General features: G+C 45.3%; 1 protein-coding gene across 1 annotated transcript in view; it reads right to left on the reverse strand.

Moving 5' to 3' along the window:
* Positions 1–16,280, reverse strand: part of doc2a (double C2-like domains, alpha) — a 67,685-nt gene that overhangs the window by 47,355 nt on the left and 4,050 nt on the right. The window contains exon 2 of the mRNA XM_030736530.1: positions 1,531–1,869. Within this exon, the coding sequence (XP_030592390.1) occupies positions 1,531–1,864 (334 nt within the window). The 5' untranslated portion in view covers positions 1,865–1,869. The remainder of the gene's footprint in view (positions 1–1,530; positions 1,870–16,280) is intronic.

The following is a 16,280-nucleotide window of genomic DNA, read 5'->3' on the forward strand; positions in this document are numbered from 1 at the left end:
ATCATCGCTCTGCGGTGATGAAACCTGAGGCTGCAGAGATCGCGCGCGCACAAAGGAGCGCTGCCATAAAGACGTGCTTTGTTAGCGAGCGAGTCTTTTATGTTTGATCAAAGCCTCGAGCTCGAGTTAAAGGAGACGGACTGTCAAACTCGGGCGCTCCGCTCCTCCCTCAGGCTTTCCCCGCGCTGATGAGTCTGACGCCTCATCATTAAAAAACACAAAAAAAATCATCAACCACTGACTGCAAAACAAATATATGTTAATGAGGGGATAAAAATGGTAAAAACCTCTAATTATTCTTCACTTTCTGAATCACAGCAGAGCTGGAAAACATGTCAGCGTTCAGCCTGACTCATTTATCACAGTTTATTCTGCAGCTGAAGCAGTGATGGAGGGAGAGGACGGAGGAGCGAGTGTTCCCTGCGAGACCATCATCGCTCTCCTCCTGTTCCTCCGGAGGAGCCCATGCAGACACGTTTCAGGCGTCCCTGATCATCCTTTGGCTCCGGTCGGATCTTTTATCTGCTCCCCAAACACGTTCGGCATCTGTAGTCCGGCCGAGCTTCAGCACCAGAGATGAACAAGTCAGATGTGTTCATTACGCATGTGTGAGCTGCATTAATAATGCTTTTCCAACATAAAGACATGAATTATGTATCGAACGGTGGAGGAAAGGTTGTTGGTGCTGCCGCTGGTCAGATGGATTAAATGATCAGGTTGGAGCTGCTGCAGCCGTCGGGTCCCCGGAGCCTCGTTCGTGATGTTTCTGCAGACTCCGTGACCTTTGGTCTCGAGCCCGTGTGAACCGCCACATAAAAGGCTGCAGATTACGGCACATTAGCCTAAAGAGACTCGAACGCTGTTAATTCAGAATGAAAATATTTGTTTTTGTTCTCGCCAAAGCCGGCTTTGAGCCTCGAGTAAACAATATGATTCATTAAAAAAGATGAGGAATAATTCAGCCACAGATTTGTTCTTCAGAGGGAGAATTAAGAGATTTAAGAGGATGAAGTGAATGAAGATGATTTCTGCCCATCTGATGGAAACATAAAGACCAAATTAGAAACCAGAACAATGATGGAAGTGAAAGCAGTCAGCTGAGCTGCACCGTCATGGATGCTCGTGGATTTTTGTATCTGAAGTCTTGAGCCACCCCTCATTTCTTTAGATTTTGCTTCCAATAATAATAATAATAATAATACTGAATAATAATCCATCCATTCATTTTCTTCTGTTTATCAAATTCAGGGTAGCGGGGGAGCTGGAGCCTATCCCAGCTGTCATAGGTCAAAGGGCGCGATACACCCTGGACAGGTCACCAAGATTAACAATAACTATAATGATAAAATCAGAAACTCATCACTCAGAAAGCATCACCATCCCCGGGACCCGACGACAGCCTTCACCACCATCACAGCCGCAGCTCAGCAAATGTATGAAAATAGGTTTGAGGAGGCCTCGTCAGCAGGGCGAAGCAGATGTGTGCAGATGTACAGCGACACACAGACACATGCCAACAGCGAGGCTCACTGCAGTCGTCACTGTCGGAGCTGTTGATCTCCACCGACGTGTCCACGCTGCTGGGCAGAGATAAGGACCCGCCCCCGCCCGGCCTGCCGTGGGCCAGCAGAGGAGACAGCAGGTGAGACCCGCCCATCCCGGAGGCCACGGAGCCAGGGCTGAGGGACAGCGGGGGGGAGGGCGCGGGGTTCGGGGAGGGAGAGATGGGGGTGGGGGAGGTGGGGGACAGGCGAGGGAAGTAGGCGGAGATCTGGCGGATGGGTCTGATGGGGCCGGGGCAAACGTCTATGGCCATGTGTTCCTGGATGGAGATGCTGAGCTTCTTTCCTCTCCGAACCGTCATAGAGTCTGAAAACAAACAAACAAACAAACACAACAGGTTTACTGAACAGTGATCTCACCACAAAGGCCCTGAGAAAATACATATTTATATTTAAGTTGTTTTAGTTTAAACTAGTTTAGTATTCATGTAGTATCATTTTTGTTTATTTTTAGTAGATTGAACTGGTTTGTTTGGCTGACTTTAGTTTCATTTGAATTAATCCAAATTAATTTAGGTTCACTTTAGTTTGGTTTGGTATAACGTAACTAAGTTGAGTTTAGTTAATGAAGATTTCATTTGAAATGAGTTTAAGTGGGTTTAATTTACCTTGAGTCTGGCTGAGTTTGGATCAGTAGTTATAGACCCAGAATGGATCGTCTTAAAGCCAAACAATGTTCTTTTTTCTAAACCCGACCAAATATTTTTAATGCCTTAATTTAACCAGAAACCTTTTACATGATTTTGTTTACATGTTTTTAAGAAAACATGAACTAATCTTGCAGACGTGCGGACTGCTCTTCTTTATGACTCACAGAAAAGCTTAAAGCCGAGCGTATCAGGCTCTTGTGATGAACACCTGAGGAATACTTGAGTGTGTTTGATGTCAAATTTCAAAAGAAACTGCAGGAGGCATTCAGGAAATTAGTCATTTGAAAGGTGTTGCTGCTGTCAGCGGACTTAATTGAGCCACCAGGAGATGAAAAGAATTTGAAGGGAGGCTCAGATTTTAGGCGGTTCATGACTAATTATCTCAGATTTTTCTTCCTGGCAATGAAAGAAGAAATTGTCATCATATTTTCTGGAGACTCTCTGACAGCCACGCCTCCAAAGACACGGTGATTTTAAGGTTTCAGAGCAGAGAATTATACCTGCTGTCCATCAGCAGATCCCTTACATCAAGCTGTCCTGCTTTCTAAGAAGTCACTGAGAGTTTCATCTCAGTTTGCAGCAGGTAAAATAATCACAGCCTCACAGTCACAACAAATTCCATTTCCCTGTTTTTGTGTGTATTTTTTAGATTGGACAAGTAAATTCTGTAAGTAAAATTCTGCCGAAGCTCAGTCCATCCATCCCTGACAGCTGGAGTCTATACCTGCGAACATGCAGGGTTCTAGCCAGCGGTTGATCGCCCGGTGCTGTGCCATGCTGAGGTCGCCTTCCACCAGTTCGTTATCAGAACTGTTCTGTCACTGCAATTAGTGCACCCCCTCACACTGCACCCCGTCACTGATACCAGACTCTGATTTTTTCTTAGCTCGATCGCTGCACTGTAGTATCATTTCACCAGAATTTGCAATCTACCATCAGGCATGTTTTGTTCACAATGTGCACGTGTGATCTCATCCTGTTCGCTCTTTTGCAGAGCTACAGAAAGCAAAATGGCGACCAGCATGAACGCGAGGGGAAAGAAAAGGAAACAGGAACTAAAAGAACAATTTCAGACTTGATATTAAACTTAAGATCCCAGGAGCTGTGAGAGGCCTCGTCATGCTGACGTGATGACGGATATTTGAACATAGGGAGTGCTGTTAGCAGCTGATTGGATCAATAAAACACCTGGATTATAATGTTTTTGTTGTGTAGGCTTTTTTTTACGTGATTTCTGCAAACCCATTAGTGGAAGGAAACGGCACTCTGGGACACGCTGAACGCATCATATGTAAGTGTAACTCTGCTAGTTTATATGCATAAAGAATTATCGCTCTGTGTAATAAAGCCTGAAATAGAGTTCTGCGTCAGTCCTGCGTAGGTAACAGGAAATCCCCTCTGAACCCTACGCTGTAACATGCAACATAACCTGATGTGCACCTCAGAGAAACGTAACTGCACATCCACAAAGACTGTGATTACTGCGGAGACTTCAGAGGTGATTTCTGGTTACCTGCAAAGACCAGAGGCAGAAGTGTCATTCAGGCCTAACTGTTCACCATCTCTCAATTAGCAAGTGAGCGCAGCATTTAGCGTTTAACATTAGTAAGCTAAAGCTACACCCCCCACCCCAAAAGAATGCACTGGACTGAAAGTTTTTCTGGCTGGAACCCTGAGGTGTGAGAGGTGGAGCACACCTGGACAGGTTACCAGTCTGTAGCAGGGTGAACATTCACGCTCACGATCCTGTTCAAGGAAACACTTGAAAGTATTGAAACTTGTCCCCCTGTTTGCTCTTATTGTTCCTTCCTGGCTCTGACTCCTCTCTGGATAACTGCGCTGTAATTAGACAGTTTATTTTCCAACCAAGTGGTATTTAAAGCCTCTTTAACTCTCCTGGATAACTCGAGGAAGGATGCGTTTTCCTGCTGCAGCAGTGTGCTCAGTAATCCTCTGACCTGGAATTAAATGCAGTGTTTGATTTGACAGAAACTAGGTTTTCTTTTGGCACCGACGATACATCACAGACAGACGGAGGCAGTTTTATTGACAGCCGGCTGTAACACTGATAAATATGTTAAGCCAACTGCGGGCGAGTACTGTTGTGGTCCAGAGACAGGAATACACTCGAGCTGCAGGGAAAATATCATCTGAAATCTGAAGACACCTCATCACCTGCCCGCAGAACCAGTCTGTCCTTAACCAGATGTGTACAGATGCAGACGGTCAGCCCTCGTCTCACTGTCAGAGCTGCTGATCTCAACACCGGCCAGACTCGTGCAGCAGAGACCACAGAGCCAGCAAGCTGAAACCTGAACCCAGTAATGCACACTCCAACATACATGATAATTAAGGATAATTTGACCCAATCAGGAAACACAAGCTTGAATAAAAACATCATCACTGAAGGGCTGAAGTCCCCGGGCCAAGCTCACAGCCCAGGAGAAACCCGACATGTGTATATCATAGTCAAACAAAGCCATTTAAATCTCTGCTTTGTTGTGAAATCAACATTTTCTACTTTTAATTTCACAGCAACATATCCAACATATCCCGAGTCTCAACAACTCAAAATCCTCAAGTCTGAAGAAAAGACCGAGTCCCAAAGCCAAGACTGATGCACCGAGTCAGGACCAAAGAGTCTGATAGAACTCAGTTCAATTCCAATCAATTTATAGAGCACCAACTCACAACAACAGTCAGCCCAAGGTGCTTTATTTTGGAAGATAAAGCCCTGACAATAATACAGAGAAAACTTAAAGATGGAAAACCGTTTGTTGAGGTCAATGAAAACACATCTGGAAAAAACATGTTCTTCCTCCTCAACACCTGCACAAAACCATCAGATGAGCATGAGGGAAAAATAAGTTAGAGTCATACAAACGAGCTCAACACAGAGTGAAACAGAAACAACCTTTAAAATCATGTAAAAAGGTGTTCACAGGTACCTGTGCAGCCCTCACTGCTTCCACAGGAATTCAGAGTTTAGATCAGCCAGCTGCTGGTGATCAAATTAGCTGATCATCATCAGTGTGAACACCTCTATAAAAGCAGAAGTTTCTGCAGGTTGCAGGTCTGGATCCTTCAGGTGTGTTAACACGATCCCAGGAGTGGACGTCCCAGCAGCTTCACTTCGAGCTCAGAGAAACTGCAACAAACCCAAGAGCTCCATCTGAGACTCTACAGGCCTCAGTCAGCAGGTTAAAGGTTAAAGTTTACTGAGCTGCATCTGAACCAACCACAAAGACTTCTGGAACAAACAGACCAAAGTGCAGATGTTTGTCCATCATGCACAGCAGCATATTTGGAGGAAACCAAACTCAGCACATCAGCACCAACACCTCAAAGCAGCTCTCAGCACGGTGGAGGAGGGTGGAGGATCTGAGTGGACCATGAACTCCTCTGTAGACCAAAATGGCACACGTGAGGCCAACGCTGGGACCAAACTGGGTCACCAACAGGGCGATGATCCAAGCTCAGCAGCAAGAATGAAGGAGCTGCAACGGCCCAGTCAGAGTCCAGACCTCAGCCTGCTGACTGCTATGGGGGGGGGGGGGGCTGAAGGAGAGTGGACCAAACTGCTCATCAGCAGACATCAGCAGCCCATCAGCAGCCCGGGGGGGCCCTTGCAGCCTGTGTGGACGGTTCCTTATCACCCATCAGTAACTTGTTGGTACGTTCATCAGCAGTTTGGCTCGGCTCGCGGGGTTTGTGGCCTAAACCTGCAGAAAATGATCAGGACAGGTCTTTAAGCTCAAAGCTGGCAGACGGATCGCGGCTCACGCTCTGACACCTTAATATTCCCACCTCCACCTGTGTCTGCTACAGTTAGGAGTCAAACACAGGAAACTTCTGCACCCACTCCACCAGCTCCATCTCTCATGTTAAAGGAAGCTTCGCTTTTTTCCCTGTTTGACACAACGCAGCCCCGACAGCAGCCTCCACGGCCGCTGCAGGTAGCTGACAGCAGGGGTTTAATGAGGTGTGTGTGTGGGTGTGTGTGTGTGTGTGTGTGTGTGTGTGTGTGTGTGTGTGTGTGTGTGTGTGTGCCACATGAAAAGAGGGAAGCCCCGGCACGCAGAGCTCAGAGAAAGCACAAAGAAAAGGTGCTGCAGCAGGAGGCCGGCTGGTAAAAACAGGGAGTTTAACAAGCGTGTACATACGTGTGCACACAAGGAATCACAAAGGTAGCTCGCTAACGAGGTTTCCAAATTCCTGCGTACACACACACACCCTGCGGGTTTCAGGAACAGCAGGGTGCAGTCAAACAGCTTCTTTGGCCTCGAGCCAGAATATTTAATCAATGAGCCGCTGAAGGAAGATCTCCACCTGCTGCAACACCAAGACAGGTGTGACGCCCTGAACAGACTGCAGAGCGAGGGCTCGGCTCCAGCTCCCAACAGCATCCATGTACCAGAGTTAACAATGAGGACAGAAACCGCTCATAAAGGCTCAGATCAGCCTGAATGTGTTTGGTTTAGATCAGATTCCTTTGTTTTTTTTAACTTTCAGATGAAATATAATGTTTAGTCTTTTGTTTCCTTTCTGTCACAAAGGAACCTGCAGGGGAAATACTGACAAAGACACTTTAATAACAAAGAAATGCAAGAAAACAGTTCAGAGATCTGCCGTAAATTCTCAGAATGAAACAGGATTCAAAGGTGACGCCCACACGTACACAGGTGATTTTTTCTGAGTTTCTTTTGAAAAAGATCTCCATCCACATGAAAAGGCAAAAAATAATCTCAGGCCAAATCAACCGGGGGCGATATTAGCCTAACCATGAAGAAATGTTGTCCAATCAGAAGCCCAGAAACAATAACACAGTGCACAGAGAGTAAAAACCATAGACTGTACATGAAAGATGGACACATCTAGCTTAGCTTCACTTCTGAAAACTCGGTTTTAAAGTTTTCATCACTCAGACTCAGATATCTGAGAATCAGTAACATCCAATCAAAATCCCAGAATCTCACTCAGCAAACTGGAGCTGAGCAGCAAACTTCTTGGACGGTCTGTTAGTCCAATGAAGCCACAGCAGTCAAATTATTGGTCAGATCATCCCATTAAAAATGTTCCAAAATGCTCCAACAGCACAAACACGGTCCAGAGGTCCAGTTCAGAGTGAACCCTAGCAGACAGCTAGCAGCTACAGCCGCCTGTGTCACCATCCACCTGTCAGTTAAAAAGGCCACGCCCCTAATAATGCAAACAGGTGAGTTATAGAAACATCCTCCACCACTACAGCTGTTATAAAGATGAAATTACCCACAGAGACCAAAGCAGTTTCTGTATCAGCTGTAAACATGTTTATTTCTGATGGAAACTTTTTACATAGGAGTCTATGGGGACTGACTCACTGTGGCGCCTCTGCTGGATGTCAGAGGAACTGCAGGTTCTGATTCTTTAGTTTCTGCTTCTACATTTTATACACAGTCTGATCTGAATAAAATCCATGTAGGTCAATGCAGACACCCCCCCACCCCCGACTTTAAGATGTAGAATTATATTTTAGTAAATTATGTTGATGACATCAGCATCCTGCTCTAAATAAAACAGCTTTTATTTACTTCATTTAAAATCTCTGACTCAGTCATGTGCTCGACATCAACAACCCTCCATCTTCAGACGAGTTTACAGGAATGGATGCAGTCACCTCACAGGTACAGGTAACCAGTATCAACAGTATTACAGTATGATTCACATTCAAATTTACATGTGAATATGATAGAAAAACACATTTTAGTGAGTTGGTCTTTTCAGCTGCAGCACATATTTGTCTGGTGCCTGAAAATACTTCAGATTTCAGGGGAAAGTTTTTTAATTAAAGTCCGCGACAAAGTACAAAAGTTTTCTGTGAGTTTGCTCCAGAAATGTGGAGCATAAAACAGCGAGTGCTGCCTCTGCTCGATACCTCTGGGGACGCTAAACAACAGCAATAAATATGCAGCCGCAGCCAGCTCCAATCCTCAGGAGAGCCTGCTCAGAGGAACCAGAGGAAACAGCAGAGAGCAGCAGGCACAATCAGAGAGCATCACTCACTTCACTGCAGCAGGTGGAGGCCATGAAGCAGCACAGCTGTTCTCAAACACGTTTATGCATTCATTTGTTTTTGTGCGTTAAAGTATTAAATTTGTTTTACTTTCTGTAACTGGCTGATATGCAAGGCCAAAAGTACCAAAATAAAAATAAAAATGAATGAATCTATAAATCAATCAATCTATTTTTTTACACTTGCTTCTGGTTTTATTTCATATTATATATTAATGCTTATTTACTTTATATGTAATCTTTCAGTTTATCAGCTTCATGATTTCCATCCATCCATTTTGTTGCCACTCCTCCTCCTCTGTGAGGAGGCGTTCCCAGGAGAGACATTCACGTCTCCACAGCATCTCCGGCCTCAGGGTCTCCTCTCAGTGTGACATGCCTCCAACACCTGACCTGAGACACAGGTCACGATTTCTTATGAAATGTGCTGTTGTTCTAATGCAAAGGTGTAATTCATTTTTTATATTGACTGTTTGTTCAGCGCTTTGTGACTTGTCTTGTCTATAAATAAACTTTACCTTACCTTACCTATTCGAGCTTTCCTTTGTCGAGTGCTCCTTTGTATCATGTTCCATGTGAGTTTCTCTGTTTGTAGTTTGGTTATTTTGTTTCCTTCCTGTTTTATTTTGGTAGTTGTTTCCTGTGTCTTTTAGTTTTATTGCCCTGCTTTCACCTGTGTCTCGTTTCCCACCTGTTCCCAATCCCCGTTAGCTCCCGGTGTGCGTGAGGCTAACGGTGCCTTTGTCACAGCATCTGTGTGTCTTCCTCAGTGTGTTCCTGGCTTTGTTTAGGACTTTGGTTTTTGTTTTTGTACATTGTGTTTGTTGCTGAAACTGCTGATTTGCAGTTCACGGCACATTTCTGCTGTTTTTATCCTCGACCTTCTGCCTGGTTATGGTCAAAGTCTGCAGCTGTAGGTGAGGAGAGCAATGCAGGCCGACCGCCTCCTCTTTACCCCCACAGACAGATTCAGTGTCCACGGCCCTGCAGATGGATTCATTTCTGTGACTTTGGTATATTCATGTTTTTTCACTCTTTTTGTTTCTGATGTTTCGGTCTGTGTAGTCGTAGTTGTGATCATCGCCTCCCTCTGTCTCGTCTTCCTGTTTCCTTCGTGTTTCAGTGCCTCCTTGTTTCAGGGATGGTGGCTCATTTCATTTCACCTGTTTCTCGTTGCCCTCCTGAGTTCGGTCCTGGTGTATAAATAGTCCTGACCCTGCTGCTCAGTTATGGTCCTCGTTTTACTCCCTGGTGTTTTGGTCCCCCTCGGGTCCTTTTGGATCTTCAGCATTAAAAACTCACTTCTTGTTTCTAAGTTCCTCTCAGACTGCAGTTTCTGAGATGCTGCACCAATCCAACTGGAAATCTCCCACTCTGAGATATTTGAACTTCTTCCTTTGGGGCAGCAACTCGTTCCCGATGTGGAGTGAGCACTCCATCCTTTTTCTGACTGAGACTCGTGGCCTCAGACTCAGAGCTACTAATTCTCATCCCATTGCTTCACACACGCCTGCAAACTGCCCCAGACTGAGCTGGAGGTCGTTCCTCAGTGAAGCCAGCAGGACCACATCATGCTGGTAATGAGCTCTCACTGCAGGCCAGATACCCCCTACTCCAGAAGCACCCCTGCAGGGCCTACAAACCCTCAAGTATCTTTGAGAGGGTGGAGACGAATATCTCAGTGTCCTCCCCCCAAGTCCTATTTCAGTAATTCATGAAACTGAACTTGTGCTTTTTATTCCCGCTGCACTTCCTCCATTATGAACATGTACTACATAATAATAACAATAACATTAAATGAAAACATTACAAAGTAAATATATTTGTTCAGAAATGAACTAGTTATGATTTTTTCATTCTGTATTATTTATGGATAATATCAGCAGTTTCAGCCTTCCACAGACTGAAGTTTGCATCGATTAAAGCAAAGTGCAATGAAAACAGACTGAGTGCAGCTGCATCAGCATACAAATTGAATGTAGCGTAGCTCGGGAGAGAGGAGCATCTGATTGTCTTTGTCGGTTAAATGTAAACTCAGTAACAGGTTCAGGGTTCACTTGTCTCCTTGTGTTTGACAGTAATCCACTTAGAGGCTTCCTCACAGAGCCGAGGCTGCAGGAGGCGCTGCAGCGGGACAACAACAACATCATTTAATATTTCTCCATCAGTCTCGCTCCAGTTTGTGAGAATAGATTTGATCTTGCTCTTTGACACAAATTCACACCCTTATTTTTGTTTACAGGAACATCTCATATCTCTGCTTCACGTCCACAATCATAAAGAGAAGATTTCTGCATTTGCAGGCTGAAGGTGTCGGCAGTGGAGTGGATGGTACTGATGCTTTTAGGACACACACACTGCTTGGTCCAGTTTAGATGATGTTCCTGCTTTGGGTTAAAATAGTTTTCATGGTCAGCAGCTCAGGTGAAACTACTTCCTGCTGCAGAGCAGTCTGAAAGTCGTGCTGCCAGTCCTGACAGAAACAGCCCCCCAGATTTTACTGGAATGACTATTTCAGCTTTTGCTCTGAGACCAGATCACAGTGAAAGGAGCCGAGTGACTTCCTCATTAGCCCAAAATGTTCAACAGCTGGCTGCAGCTGTCACACGTGCAGCCTGACACTGAACCTGGAAACCTGCAGCTTCCTCCTTGTTAAGCGATCAGAAAGAGAGAGGACGGCTCAGATGTCCAAAAAGACATTTAAGCAGTGGGAGATATTTCACAAGCTGTGTAACTGGAAAGAGATCATCACTGTGTAAGTGTCTTCTCCTTAAAAACTCTGCAGGGTGTCCTTAACAACGCTGAACATGCACTCTGATCAAAGTTGGAGCCGAGCTGCAGAATTAATGGACTGGACTCGTCCTGCACTCTCTGGGTCTTGATGTGATTGTTCTTAAATATTCCATTTAAACCAGTGGTAGCAGACAAGGTAAGAAATGAGGTGCTAATGACCTGCTGTTTGATGTAGTTTGGAGAACTTGCTGCTTCCAGTTTTTGTTTATGTGTTTTAATCAGTGATATGAGGAGAAATTCTGCTGCGTCGCTGGATTCTGCCCTCACAGGCTTTCTTCTAAGCTCCTGTGAGCAGACAGAAGAGCTGACTCATGCAAACGGTACGTTCAAATACAATTAACAGAATAAATTCTCATGTCCTCATTCTGTGTACTCAGCCTCCGGGAAGTTTTAAGCTTCAGACAGAAAAAAGTGCCGTCGTAATCATCCACACTCAACGGGCAAACAGCAGAAAGACTGAGTGTGTGGTACAGAGTTATCCAGCAGGAAGGCTCAGTGTGTGAAAGTCTGTGTGTCATTATCCACAAAGGCTCCTTCAGGTCCCAAAAGCAAACACTCAGAGGATCGTGATCTTAAATGTTAACTGCCAACGAGAAAAACAATGATAAACTGCCAGAGAGCTATGCTAACAGAACAATAAGCTAACGACCAGCACAACAAAACCGACTGTATATGGAAGATGGACATAATCACATCTCCTATAGGTTTCTACAGTTAACCAGGGTGGAAGGTTGAGATATCAGTTAATGCTAGCTAGCTTGGTTATCAAAAGCATCCACACACACAGATACATGCTAATTCAGTAATAGCCAATTAAAATCCAGAATTTCTCTCAACAAAACTGGAGCTCTGCCTTCTTGGATGGTTTTTTTAGTCCAATGAAGTCACAGCAGGCATATATTGGTCAGATAATTGCATTAAAAAGTCTCCAAAAGGCTCCAACAGCACAAACACGGTCCAGAGGTCCAGTTCAGGGACTCCAGTTAGCTGAGGTGAAGCCTAGCAGACAGCTAGCAGCTACAGCCGCCTGTGTCACCATCTACTTGTCAGTTAAAGAGGCCACGCCCCTAATATTGCAGACTTTATTTAAACAGGTTAGTTATAAACAGCTGTTATGAAGGGGAAATTACCCACCAAAGCAGTTCCTGTATCAGCTGTAAACATGTTTATTTCTGCTGGAGAGTTTTAACATGGGAGTCTATGGGGACTGACTCACTGTGGCGCCTCTGCTGGACGGCAGAGGAACTGCAGCATTTTTCAGCCCCAGATTTTGGTGTTTGGGCCAAAAAGGCATTGTTTGGTTCTCAGGATCAAATCTGACCCTGAGTTAATGTTAGCTAACAGTAGCGTACCTGCTAACATGGGTGAATTGGACGCCGTCGTGCTGAAACTGTCTGGAGTGGATACGGTTGGCTGATGTAATTTCCCAGGATAGATGTGGAAGCTTTAAAGTATAATTATGAGATGCTACCTGGGAATTCAAAGCAGTCATGTGACACTGAGCCTAAAGCTTACGCCATTTTAACTTCACTGACTTTAATTTAAAGAGCAGTCAGATTTATGAGGCTGTGCTTTAATGTTTAATAATCATTTCGTCCTACTGAGGAGAAGTTTAGTCATCTTGTTAAATTTCCAAGTGTAATAAGGATATAATTATAAATTAGAAGTCACAGATTTAAGACATGGTCCCCTGGGTTTGAGTCTTCCTGTTTTTATTTTCCAGGCCTTCCTGTTTTGCTGTGGGCGTGTGCTGCTCGGGGCGCCGGCGTCATGTTTAATTCAGGGGGAAACGGCGTTTATCAGCAGAAACATTCTCCCACATGAAAGTGAAGTCTGGTGCACGTCCAGTCGCAGCGGGATTACTGGTGAGACTCAGAGGTGGAGACTTCAGTGAGTCGAGTATGTTAATGAAGACACACAAAATGCTGCCCCCCCCATCCCCTCTCACCTGCCACTCACTGAAGCCGGTTTGACTCCGACCCTGGAGTCTGCAGACGCTTCCTCCCCCCTCCCCCGCTTGTTTTTGTCCACCCTGTCGCCGGCTTGATGTTCCTCGCTGTGGAGAGTCCTGTCACTTTATATCCACTCCCCTGATGACTGACAGGTGTGAGCAGAGCTGCAGCTCTGTTCACTGCCTCACATATTGTTATGATTTGACTAATTCTGTCGTTTTTTTTGCTCCTGGCATTTTCACCCATTTGGAGCTAAACTGTAGGATGATAATTAAGTTCAATATAAATTCAGTCTTGCACAAAAACTGTTTATAAACAACGGGATTATCCACCATGACGTCACCCATCCATCTGTTCACCACGGAGGCCACGCTCTTACCTGAGCAGTTTCTGTATCAGACTGTAAACGTGTTTGTTTCTGCTGTAAATGTCTTTAAATCACTTGTTTGTGAGGGGCAGCCAATTGCAAAGAACATAGCTTAAAGGGGGAGGAGCTAAAGCACAGGGTATGTCAGACAGGATGAAGTGAGGGGTTGGAAGTGTGCAGACGGTCCCCGGGGGTAAACCTGAAGTCTGAACCCAGAATGAGCAAAAACACATCAGAAACCAGGAGCTCCTCCTTCATCACTTTATGAATGGCTTCTGCTTCTGATTATTTGAGTATTACTCTCTGAGTTTTCATTATTACTCATGCTCATTGAGCTCACACTTTACTGGATCAGCTCATGTGTTGCAGAGGAGAGGGGAGGGAACATAATCTAATCAATTTCTTCTGCCAAAAGAATCCCAGTTCCTCTCTGGGATTTTAAATCCTCCAGTCACAGAAAACACCACATTATAATTCATAACCACCAATAGCTGCATGCAAATCAATACCCAGGCCTGATGTTACTGGCTGATGTGAGGAAGCTGCTCTGGCAGAGAAAAGGGGAAAGATGCTGGAAAACATGTTAGCGTAGCATTGATCACAACGCGACAGCGTGCCAGACGGGGCCACGCCATGGCTCAGCAGAATTACCTCCAAAAAGCCAACCAGCATCTTTCTGTATTTACTCCTACCACCTGAGCGTGGGTGCATGCAGGAAGCACCCACACAGTCCAGTCAGAATAGCCAAAAAGATGAGTTCATTCCCCGAAGGGACCGCCGACCAATTTCCAGCCAGGAGCAGGCGGATACAGGAGCCCAACAGCTGCACACTTATTTCTTGTGGCAGGGCCCCTCCCTGCGGCTGTTTCAGCAGGACGATGCCCACCCCCACACTGCCAGAGCGGCGCAGGCCTTTCTGGATCATAGCCGGAGACTTCTCAGGCCAGCCGGGAGTCCCACTGCGTCTCCTGCTGAGCGTGCCTGGAACGCGCTGGGTCGGCGTGTTGGTCAGAGGCAGCGTTACAGATCCACGCTGTGGGCGGCACTCAAACGGGAATGAAGAGCAATTCCTCAACAGCAGATCTGGTCACCCGTCTCCAGGCACAGGAGGTGACTCCCTGCATCACACCCAGAGGAGGCCGTGCCTCATATTAAACAGCCTGCATGTACAGATATTACAGGACTGTGGCCAATAAGCTCCATTTAAAACTCAAACTGCTTTCCCTCAGTCAGATCCAAGCCTTCAAAACAGGACTCCACAAACCAATGAGAGCCATCATGGTAGCCGCATCCACCTTTATCTGGTCTATGGTGTTAACTGACGGCTCAGTCACTGAATCAGTCGGAGCCTAAAAACAATAATATTTGTAGTCGTTCCCCTGGAGCAGCTTCACAGGATTCGCAGCCTTTTAATCAGAATTATCTTTTCTTTAACATGCTTTAGTTCAGGGCTGCAGTGGGGCTAAGTTTCAGAGTTATGCTCAAAAGCAGCCCCCCCTTTTTATCCATATAGAGGCTACATGAAGCAGCAGTGCAGATATTACAGTCAGTTTATCAGCCTGTTCATCTGCAGGGCTGCTGCTGTCTCCTTTCTCTCCCTTTTCTCTGCATCAGGCTCTGCTGTATTGAAAAGCATAAAAATTGATTCAGGTAGTCAGAGCAACTTCAGCATCTCTTATCTATCACTGAATCATTTTAATATGCAGCACAGTCAGTTTATGGATGTGAAATGGAGCTTCAGAACATCTGGATTTGATGTGGACGTTTCTCAGCTGTGCTCCACGTGAACCCGTCCTCTCAGCAGTCCTCGGGATAATTTCTTCCCATCCTCACTGTTTACTGCATCCTCAAATCACATTTCAAAAAGTCCTTGAAATTTCTTTGGCTTTCTTTACTGGCATTAGTGGCCAAATCTCTGATATTGGGCTGATTTTCTTGGTAACTAGTTGGCAACAATAATAATTCCCAGACTTTGGTTTTTGTTCTGTGCTCTTTATTATGATGAAATCAGCCGACTGGACTGAGTCTGAGATTTAGGGCCTGGATTTCCTTCTGTTGGTACCATCCACCCACATCTCTAGCTGTGGTGTCACAGCAGATGGTGGGTGGTGTAGCTCCCTTTGATGTTTTGTCAAATTTAATTGGCCTATTTTATTTACAACCAAACAGCAGTTAGGCAGCAGTGGCTCCTGAAGTGCGACTCGGGCGCTGCCTCGGTTCGCCTTCAGTCTGAAACAAGTCGTTTTAGCTCCCGTCTCTTTAAGGCCACCCGCCTTTAAAGCCCACTTTCTTCAGATTGGATCATTTCCAGGAGCCTGCTGAGGAGCAGCAGTGAGCTGTGCTGTCTGTAGTTTGTACAGAACACGACTGAATGAAGTGACACAAGCAGGAAATAAGGAGCATGAAAGCAGCCTGAACTCCAACCACGTTTTATACGACCGCCTGTGACTCTGAACGTATCAGAGAAACACGGTGACGCATGAAGGTCCTCTTTGAGCTTCTGCTGGATATTTCATGTATAACCAAAGCCAGAGGATAACCTTTGCAGCACATACAGGAAGGCTCTGTGAATCATTAATGACTACACTCATCCATCCACCATGGGTGACACTATAGATCAGCCCCAACAAAGAAAACCATCTAAGAGGGTTTTTTACTCTAAATGCCATTAATGTGGGGGGTAAACTACAGTACATTTACCCCAACTACAATATACTGCTGCTGGTGGAGCAGTACAATCAAACTTGGGGGTTTTTATGCTTTTTCATACCCTTTTTGGACTGAAGCGCTATTTATTTGTAGGCAAATAAACTCCAATCTCATGTATTCAATGGCAGATGATAGATTTAATGGCTCATTAATGGTAATTTCTTTAACCCGTTAGCTTCACTAGAAAACTAAAGGT

Source organism: Archocentrus centrarchus, chromosome 8 (assembly GCF_007364275.1).
Source record: "Archocentrus centrarchus isolate MPI-CPG fArcCen1 chromosome 8, fArcCen1, whole genome shotgun sequence".
Classification (NCBI taxonomy): Eukaryota; Metazoa; Chordata; class Actinopteri; order Cichliformes; family Cichlidae; genus Archocentrus; species Archocentrus centrarchus.